At 45.2% G+C, this 10,165-nt stretch overlaps 1 protein-coding gene across 1 annotated transcript; it reads left to right on the top strand.

Annotated features, from left to right (window-relative positions):
• Positions 1-1,573: 1,573 nt before the first annotated feature.
• On the top strand, positions 1,574-3,919 carry RNF186 (ring finger protein 186). Its single transcript, XM_036746964.1, has one exon. The coding sequence runs from the start codon at positions 1,635-1,637 to the stop codon at positions 2,376-2,378; it is 744 nt and encodes a 247-aa protein (XP_036602859.1). The 5' UTR covers positions 1,574-1,634; the 3' UTR covers positions 2,379-3,919.
• Positions 3,920-10,165: the final 6,246 nt, after the last annotated feature.

Raw genomic sequence — 10,165 nt, 5'->3', positions numbered from 1 at the left:
CATTTTGACGTCTGAGTAGACTAGAGATTGGGGTGGGGAGACACTTGAGGCAGGCAGACCCCTCCTCATCCCTTCTCAGCAGCTATTGCAATGGTCCAGTTAGGAGGTGATGAGAACTCGTCTCCAGGATGGTGACAGATACAGCAGAGTCAGGGCAGAAAAGGTCACAATAAGAGACGTTACAAAGATAATATCTACATGACTTGCCAATAAATCAGATATGGGGGGTGGTGGTAAGAGTGAGGAGTCTAGAATGAACCCTAAGTGACTGGAAAGATGTTGACACCCTCCACAGTAATACAGGAGTTAGAAAGAAGCAATTGGGGGTGGGGTTGAGATAATAATTGCTATCATTTACATGATGGCACATATATTACATATCAAATTGCTTACCGGCTTAGGGAGGGAATAGGGGAGGGAAAAATTCAGAACCCAAACTTTTATATAAAAAAATGAATGCTAAAATTATCCTTATATGTAATAGAAAAAATAAAATAGTGAGGGAAAAACAGCCATCATTTATATAGTGCTTGAAATTTTACACAATATTTTACAAATAATATCTCATTTTATCCTTACAACAGCCCAGGGAAATAGATGCCATTATTATCAAGAAGCTCTGGTTTCAAATTCCCCCTTCAAATTTTGTTCAGTTTTTTCAGTTGTATGCAACTCTTTGTGATCCCGTTTGGGATTTTCTTGGCAGAGATACTGGAGTGGTTTGTCATTTCCTTCTCCAGCTCATTTTACAGATGAGGAAACTGAGGCAAACAGGGTAAAGTGACTTGCCCAGGGTCACACAGCTAACACGTGTCTGAGGCAGGATTTGAACTCAGGAAGAGGAGTGCTCCTGATACCAGGAGTTCTATCCACTATGTGGACACTTAGCTGCCCCCTCCCTCAGATATACACAGGCTTTATATCCTCTCTCTTAGCTTCAATTTCCTCATTTGGAAAATGGGCATAACAATTTCTGTAGTATCTGCCTCAGAGTTGTTGTGAGGTTCAAATGAAATAAAATATGTAAAGAATTTTGCAAGCATTAAAAATGCTACGTAAATAATATCTACCATTATCCTCCTCTTCAGAATACTCTGAGAGGACAAGGGATGTGGAATTAAGAGGAATCGTAGGGGTCATTGGGCCTAATCCTCTCATTTCACATAAGAGAAAACTGAGAGTCAGAAAGGGAGCCAGTCCCTAGCTCTGTTGGTCAAAACTGTAGTAACAATGACCTCTACGAGCTCCCATCTCCTATCAGATGCCCAACCTGATGACCTTAGGACTCAAGAAGCCAGCACCCAGATCCTCCAGGATTCCCCCCCGCCCCGACACCCCCGGAAGGAGGACTGGCCCCCCGCTCGTGAGATCTGATTCACAGTCAGATAGGGCCCTCGGCCCTACTGAGCATGACAAAGTCTCCTGGCCTCTGGGTTACTGATTAATGATGAATTTTAAAAAAACACAACAACAACCAAGAGCTGGTACCAGTAACAGCATAACAGGGGATGGGACCAAAAGGCAGTTATCACCAAAGGCTTGGGCACGTGATGAGGGAAAGGCAGCAGATAAAAACCCTGCCCCACTTTATCCAAGTCCCACAAAACCAAGTTGCAGTCAGTGCCTCGTTGAGAATGGAGGAGACCCAGGGCAGACTTTCTGAGGGAGCAGGAACAGGTTTACCAGACTTGGCAGCATCCCCGGTAGTCTGTGCCCATGCCCCAGAGCAGGCAGCAATGCCGCAGGCTGAGTCCCTGGGAGAATTCACTGCTGAAATGGAGGCTCTGGGATCCCCCAATTCTGCTGACAGAGACTTGGAGTGCCTGGTGTGCTGCCACCGATACAGCTTCGACCGGCTGCCCAAAGTGCTAACCTGCCAGCACACCTTCTGTGTTGTGTGCCTGAAGCTCCTTCTGACCATCCGAGAGGACTCATGGATGATCATCTGCCCGCTGTGCCGCATGGCTACGTCGGTCCCAGGGGGGCTGATCTGCAACCTTCGGAACCAGGCTGAGGTCATGGGGAGGCTGGTGGTGCTCGGTCCTGAGGTACAGCTCTCTCCCCAGCAGCTGGCTCAGCCCACAGGAGGACGGGTAGCCAGCATGATGGATGAGGACAGTGAGGACTCTGCCAGTGCCAATCGGGTGGCTGCCCGCAGACTGGGGGTCCTCTTGGGGCTGCTGGTGCTTCTCATCTTCCTTATCCTCCCTTTCGTCTACCCTGGCATGATCCGGTGGGTCCTGATCTTCATCATGTGCCTGGCCCTGCTGCTCTCCTCTATATTCTGCTGTCTACCAGGCAGCAGAGGCTGCTGTAGCCCCACCAAAACCCTCCTGCCTGGACAGAGGAAACACAGCCACGTGGCTTCCATCGCCTGACAGGTCCCTTGATGGAACATTTTCCCTAGCATAGAGAAAGGGCCAGTGGAAAGACTCACAAGAGGAGAAGACTCCTTCCAGCCAGAGATTTCTGACTCCTTCCAGCCAGAGACTTCTGTATTTCACAAGGGACAGGAAGCGGTAGGGATCCTCTCTGATGCAATGGACTAGCTGTTGGTTTCTCTCTGGATTCAAACTTTGGAAGGGTGTCTGGTTCCATGGGTGTGTGTTTGGAAGGTGAGGTGGACCCTATAGCCCTAGCCTTTGTTTACTAATATGGGAGGCCTCCTGTCCTAAGTCTAGTTTTAGATAAGGGTGGAGATGGCAGCCAATAGATGAAGAGGGAGAGGAGCCTGGGGGTGTTGCTATGTTTACATTTTATCTTGAACTGAAACAACAATTATGAGGTGGGTTTCTCTATCTCTGTAAAAAGAAATGTTGGTCATCAACCAATTGCAACAAACTTTGTTCTAATGTTCCTTATTCTAAGGCCCCTTCCAACTATAACGTTTTGTGTTTTAAGGCTACTACCTCTGATGCTCCATGTTCTAAGACCCTTCCCAGCTCTGATATCCTGTGTTCTAAGGTCCCCTCCCAGCTCTGACATTCTGTGTTCTAAGGTCCCTCCTAGCTCTTACACTTTATATTCTAAGAGTTCTAGAGTTCTGTATTCTAGGATTCCTTGTAGTTCTGACATCCTATGAATCTACGATTCTGTGATTCCCATCCAGGGAAGAATTGATTCATGTGCTTCCGGGCATTTGGATTTAAGCTTTGTCATAAAGATAAGAAGAGCCATAAATACAACTGTCTTCACTGCCAACCTCCACCCCTTTCCAACCACTGTTTGTCTGGGAAAGTTTTCGTTTACTGTGTCGTGTCTTGGGTGAAGGCCAGGGTCAGATGAAGGTTGTTCCAGCCTTAGACCCCTCTCTGTTTCACAAACTTGTTGGTTGATGACTTTTTCATAAGTGTATTGATTTCTCTGAGTAGATAGATGATCAAAAGTATCTTATGTGTCTCTATTTATTCAAGAAGAGACCTTTGCTACAGTTTTGTTTTGTTTTTTTTTTTTTAGTAAATACCCTCCCACCAAAAAAAAAAAACCCAAAACAAACTTACATGGTCAAAACATTTTTATTAGACCATCAGCACAGTTGGCCTGCTGGGCATGTTAGATAATGGGGCCATCCAGAAAGATTGAGGCACGTTTTTTCCCTGTCATCATCTCCAAGTCAGAACACCTCTCAAAGGATCAGGACACACTGGGAGGCTCTCAGACAAATTTAATGGGCATCTTTAGGTCCTTTAATGTTGCGTGGGGTCTCTGGGGACCTAGCCAAAGGAATGTGGAGATGGAGAAAATAAGATTTTGGGCATTTGACCATTGATTCCCTCTTGGGAAGAAATGAAAAGCATCTATTGGAGCTAAATGAGTCTCCTGCCTGTTCCCAAGATAACTCTGTTTCTGTAAAAATGAGGGACTTGGACCAGAGGAATCATAAGGACCCTCCCAGCTCTGATATCCTGTGTCCTAAGGTTCCCTCCTAGCTCTGACATCCTGTCTTCTAAGGCCCTCCCAGTTCTGACATTCTGTGTTCTAAGGGCCCTCCCAGCTCTGACATTCTGTGTTCTAAGGCCCTCCCAGTTCTGACATTCTGTGTTCTAAGGGCCCTCCCAGCCCTGCCATCCTGTGTTCTAAGGCCCTCCCAGCTCTGACACCCTGTGTTCTAAGGGCCCTCCCAGTTCTGACATCCTGTCTTCTAAGGCCCTCCCAGTTCTGACGTTCTGTGTTCTAAGGGCCCTCCCAGCTCTGACATTCTGTATCCTAAGGGCCTTCCCACCTCTATGATTGCCTGCTGGAACACAATTGAGTCTTCTTGGAAAACTCAGGCTTAGAAAAATAGAATGGTAGCCTGGGGCCTTCAAAAAAGCAGTTGATTGTACTGTACCTGGACCAGGTCCATAAAGCTGGAGTTCCCTATGCCTTAATGACTGCCATCCTTTACCTATCAGTTGATATTTGGGGAATCATGTCCCGTGGGGAGTCACCACTGTGCTAGGCAAACGCTCTGGCCTGTGGGTGCCCCTTTGGGGCATTGTTGATGGGAGAACTCAGGGATATGCCTAACTCAAGAAACAAATGAACAAACCAATTTTCTCTGAATGCTCAGAATTTGGTATTTCCTTTTTTAAAAATGTTCTTCACCTCACTACCCTTTAAAAATTATATATATAATGTATATAATTTTATATATGGAAATATGTATATTTATATAAAATATATTCAATATGTATGTATGTTTCCAGCATTTTTTCCTCTGTTCCTAGCACTGAAATCATGGGGTTTAGAAGGCTCTGGGGCAATTCATGTGTTGGACTTTCCAGTCATTTGGGATGCTCACTATTGGTAATGCCTTGGGAAGAAAGGTACATGGAGGAAAAGAGAATGTGTATAGAAGGAAGAGTGCTAGACCACGGGTCCCAAGACCTGCCACAAACTCACTGTTTGAGCTTCAGCAGCTCGCTTCCTTCTCTCGGTTGTCTCCTCCGTAAAATTGCTGGGAGGGGAGGAAGGGGAGTGAGATTAGACTCACTACACTACATAGATGGTCTCCAAGGCCTCATTTAGACGGGTTGGTGGTATGGTCCATAGAGCATTGAGCCTAGAGTCAGGAAAACCTGAGTTCAAATCTCTCTCAGATACTTATTAGCTGCGTGACCCATGGCAAGGCTGTTTGCCTCAGTTTCCTCATCTGTAAAATGGGAATAATAGAAACACCTACCTCATGGGATCAAATGAGATAAAATTGTCAAAGGATTTAGGACAGTGCTTTCTCCACAGTAGGTGCTTAATAAATGCTTGCTCCCTTCCCTTTATTCAGCTTTGAGTCAATGTATAAATTTAACGATCATATGAAACTAAGGATGCATTTTTTGGGGGGGGGCAGGGTTTGCAACCAGGGTGAAGTGACTTGACAAGGGTAACAGCCAGTATGTACTGAGGCTGAATTTGAACTCGGGTCCTCCTGACTCTAGGGTCAGTGCTCTATCCACTGCACCACCTAGCTGCCCCAATCAATGTGCTTTTTATACGTGATCTGGAAAAGACTGCTCCTCACCCAATATCATCAGTAAATTCGGGCAATTGTTTTGGATTTTCTGGCTTATATTGGTCCTATTTTGGACTATATTGGTCCTTATATCGGTTCATGGTTGTCTGCGTGACTCCTTCATTACCCAGCTAGCCCCTTCCAACACCCCCATCCTTCCCCAACTTTTAGTCTTTAATTGCTCTAACCAAATGGAAAGGCACAGGTTTTAGGTGCAGGAAATTCACCCAGCTAGGTCTGAGTCCTTATTCTGCCACTAGTTCACTACATGACCTCAGGCAAGATACTAAACCTCTCTGGGCCTCAGTTTTGCCATCTGTAAAATGAGTGGAGTCAACTAAATGATCTCTGAGGTCCACTTCTTATTAAGATTACATAGCAAGCCAAAACACAGAGTACCTTAGGGTACCTAAGCACACCACTCAGGAATCTCTTTCATAGAGACCAAGAGAGGCAATACATATGGCATATGTAAAAAATATGAGTCCCCTGAAATAGTTCCTTGTATTCAAAGTCAACACTATTTGAAGTTATAATTATATAAAATATGATAATTGGTTCCAGGCCAATGGAAATATGCAGTGCAGATCCAAATAATGCAACCAATAGAGGGGATTTATTATTCACACCAGTCAGGACCTAGAAAGTGTGCTAGACTTGTAGTCACAAGACCCGGCTAGCTGTGCTCCTTTGAGCGAATCACTGCTCTTCTCTCAGTTTGACTTTTGTCTTCTGTAAAATGTTGGGTTTGAACAAGATGGTCTTTTAAGGGCCCACCCAGCTCTGACATTCTATGTTCCAAGAGCCTTCCCAGTTCTAAAACCAAATGATTCTCTGTAAAGTCTGGCATATTTGGAACCTTGTGCCTATCCTGAGACTTGGAGGGAAAGAAAGAAGGAATGTAAAGACTGGGTTGGATGTGTGCTTGTTGTATGGTATGATAGTGAAGAGCAATCTAAGCCTTGGGGTCTAGTCTCAAGGCTGTGTGACCTTAGGTAAACTTCTCTGGGCCTCACTTCCACCTATAAAATGGACACACTCCTCCCTTCTCTGCTATCCTTATCAAGCCGTTGCAACGGTCAGATGAGATCCTTTTGTGAAAGTGTTTAGAAATTACAGCAGGGGGTGGAGCCAAGATGTCTCAGTTAAAGCAGGGACTTGCTTGAGCTCTCCCCCAAACCCCGCCCCCCAATAACTCTAAAAAATGACTCTAAACAAATTCTAGAGTTACAGAACCCACAAAATGACAGAGGGAAACAAACTTCCAGCCCAAGACAACCTGGAAGGTCAACAGGAAGTGTCTACGGCACCAGGCTGGGAGCAGAGCACAATTCAGCATGGGCCACACTGGCACAGACAAGACCAGAGCATGCTTCAGGGAACTGAATCACTGGCAGCTGTGGCAGTTTCCAGACTTCTCAACCCACAAATGCCCAAGACAACTTAGAAAGTCAGTGGGGAAACTCTGTTGGACCTGGGTGAGAGAGGAGCAAGGTCCCCTCCAGCCCCAGCCCCAGGGCAGCAGTGGTGGCAGTAGCAGCACCTGCTTCCACAGCTCCAGGCCCAAAGATGGGGGAATTCAGCAGCTGATCTGAGTGGGAGTGCAGGGATCTCTTTGGTGGCACTGAGGCAGGATTCTATTGCTTTGCCCATGCTAGGATCTGGGTGCCACAGTCTTGGGTGCCAGTTCTGGGGTGAGGAGGAGCACTAGTGTGGCAGAGTTTGTGGCTTTGGTGAACAGGGAATCCTCCGCATAGTTCCAAGGCAGAAAAGAGTGTATGAGGTCACTCACAGACCAGAGCACAGACCAGGAGAGAAGTAAAAACCTCTCCTTTGACCATACCACCTTGGAAGAACTGAAGATTTACAGGTCCCTAGAAATATCTGTGAAAACAGCTGCACAAAATCCCCTCCACACTGGAAGCAGAGACCTACCTTAACAAAGAGCTAAAAAGTCAAGTAATTGTCTGGGCAAACTGTACAAGAAATCAGACTATAAAATCTTACTTTGGTGACAAAGAAGATGAAAACATACAATCAGAAGAAGGCAACAAAGTCAAAGCTCCTACATCCAAAGCCTCCAAGAAAATTACAAATTGGTTGCAGGCCATGGAAGAGCTCAAAAAGGATTTTGAATTTCAAGTAAGAGAAGTAAAGGAAAAATTGGAAAGAGAAATAAGAGTGATGCAAGAAAATCATGAAAAATGAGTCAACAGCTTGCTAAAAGAGACATAAAAATGCTGAAGAAAATAACACAGTAAAAAATAGACTAACTCAAATGGCAAAAGATATCCAAAAAACCAACGAGGAGAAAAATGCCTTAAAAAGCAGAATTGGCCAAATGGAAAAGGACGTCCAAAAGCTCACTGAAGAAAATAATTCCTTAAAAATTTGAATGGAGCAAATGGAAGCTAATGACTCTATGAGAAATTAAGAAATTATAAAACAAAAACGAAAGAATGAAAAATAGAATACAATATGAAATATCTCATTGGAAAAACCACTGACCTGAAAAATAAATCCAGGAGAGAGAATTTTAAAATTATTGGACTACCTGAAAGTCACGAGTCAAGGAGAGGTAGAATGGGGTAAATTATCTCACATAAAAGAGGTAAGAAAAAGCTTTTACAGTGGAGGAGAAGAATGGGGAGGTGAGAGGGAATGAGTGAGCCTTACTCTCATTGGATTTGGCTTAAGGAGGGAATAACATATACACTCAATTGGTTATGGAAGTCTATCTTACTCTTCAGGAAAGTAGGAGGGAAGGGGATAAGAGGGAGGGTGATAATAGAAGGGAGGTCAAATGGGAGGAGGGGGTAATCAGAAGCAAATAGTTTTGAGGAGGGACAGGGTCAAAGGAGAGAATAGAATAGATAGGAGGTAGGATAGGATGGAGGGAAATAGTTAGCCTTTCACAACATGACTGTTATGGAAGTGTTTTGCATGACTATACATGCATAACCTATACAGAATTGCTTGCCTTCTCAATGAGGGTGGGTGGGGAGGGAGGAAGGGAGAGAATGTGGAACTCAAAGTTTTAAAAATGAATGTTAAAAATTGTTTTTACGTGCAACTGGGAAATAAGATATATAGGCAATGGTATATAGAAATCTATCTTGCCCTACAGGAAAACAGAAAGGAAGGAGATAGAAGGGAGGGCAGATTGGGAGAAGGGGTAATCAGAATGCATGCCATCTTGGGGTGGGAGGAGGGGAGAGATGGGGAGAAAATTTGTAACTCAATCTTGTGGAAGTGAATGTTGCAAACTAAAACTAAATTCATTAATTAATTTAAAAAAAAAAAAGAAGTTACAACAAATGTCCTTGTTCCCTCTCTAACCAGCAATAACCACTTCCTGTCTCCTGTTGACTTGCTTGGGTAAGGGCTCAAATATTTCTTATGGCTAGCCCCACCCTCTACAGCCCAGCCAGCCTTGACCAGCCTCCAGCCCCTGGTGCCATAGAGGCCACCTGTCTCTTGGGGTGCTCCTCCAGGGACAGAGGGTGTCAGCCGCAGCTGCTTTCCCTTTGAAGAAAATAAGAAGACAGACAATGCATGTAAAGTGAGTGTGTGTAAATAAGCCATATAACAACAGAACTGAGCTCTTGTTTGGGGAGGAGAACCCCACCCTTCCTTGACCCCCGTGGGTGTGGGGCTAGATCAGGATCCCTCAATGCACTCTCTGGAGGCCTATGGAGGTCGCTGCCATTGGACTGGCTGGGCAACTGGGGACCATGGCCTCAGGGGGAGAAGGCAGTTGTCAGCATGAGATATAATTTAAGAGGCTCTAGAAAGCTCCCCAATCGGAAAATATCTTCTTGAATGGCCTGTCCCCGAGGCATGAAACCCCCACCATTAGAGTTTTGTTCCTTGTAGGGGTTAAGACACTAACTCCAGTTGCATTCAAAAGCTCCTCTGTGGCAAACACCAGCTGAAAAAAGGTTTTAATGGGAGGAGGGGCAGGTACATTCATTCGTTAAGCATTGATTAAAATATTAAGAACAGAATTCTGCTAAACAAAGGGGAAGTTCCGAAGATCATGAAAGGCAGGGTCTCTGTTGTCACAGAACTTCAGGTGCATTACAGAATTGAGTCACAAACACAGACGACTAGCAAAGAATATTAATGACAGGTGCATTGGAGAGCAGCACAACAAAACCCTATGGGAGGCCTAGGGTGAAGGTCCTTACCAAATGAAGGGGCCTCCATTTGCTCACCTCCCAGGTCCCTTTCAGCTCTTTCTAGAGCAATGGACGAGTACAAAGATGGAGGGAGGCCATCCCACAAATAGTGAGCAAGGTGAGCACAGGGAAGGGTGTGACAGGGAAAGGTGTGACAGGGAAGGGTGTGAGGTGCTCGGGGGGCAGTGAGGGGTCAGTCCATTCTGGCTATGGGATCATGGATGTGAGGGGGGCTGGGTATGGGGCATTGCGAATATCAAGGCCTAGGAGGCCAAGGACACAGGAGGGCATTAGGTACTTTGAGTAGTGTGCATAGGAAGATTGAAAAGGATAAGAGAAGGTACTAGAATACTGAATACTAGGAGGTCATGAGGCTAGCAATGACTGGGATCTAGGCCCAGCTCCACCATTAACTAGCTTATTGAGCAAGTTATATTACCTTCTTGGCATTAAAATAAAGAAGATACGGCCTTTGGCAAGTCATTTAACCCCA

The sequence above is a fragment of the Trichosurus vulpecula genome, chromosome 2, assembly GCF_011100635.1.
Source record: "Trichosurus vulpecula isolate mTriVul1 chromosome 2, mTriVul1.pri, whole genome shotgun sequence".
Classification (NCBI taxonomy): Eukaryota; Metazoa; Chordata; class Mammalia; order Diprotodontia; family Phalangeridae; genus Trichosurus; species Trichosurus vulpecula.
This window is presented reverse-complemented; position numbering and strand designations above follow the sequence as displayed.

What these genes read in the sequence shown, in the direction of transcription:
- RNF186 (XM_036746964.1), top strand. Translation starts at nt 1,635, where the DNA reads ATGGAGGAGACCCAGGGCAGACTTTCTGAGGGAGCAGGAACAGGTTTA.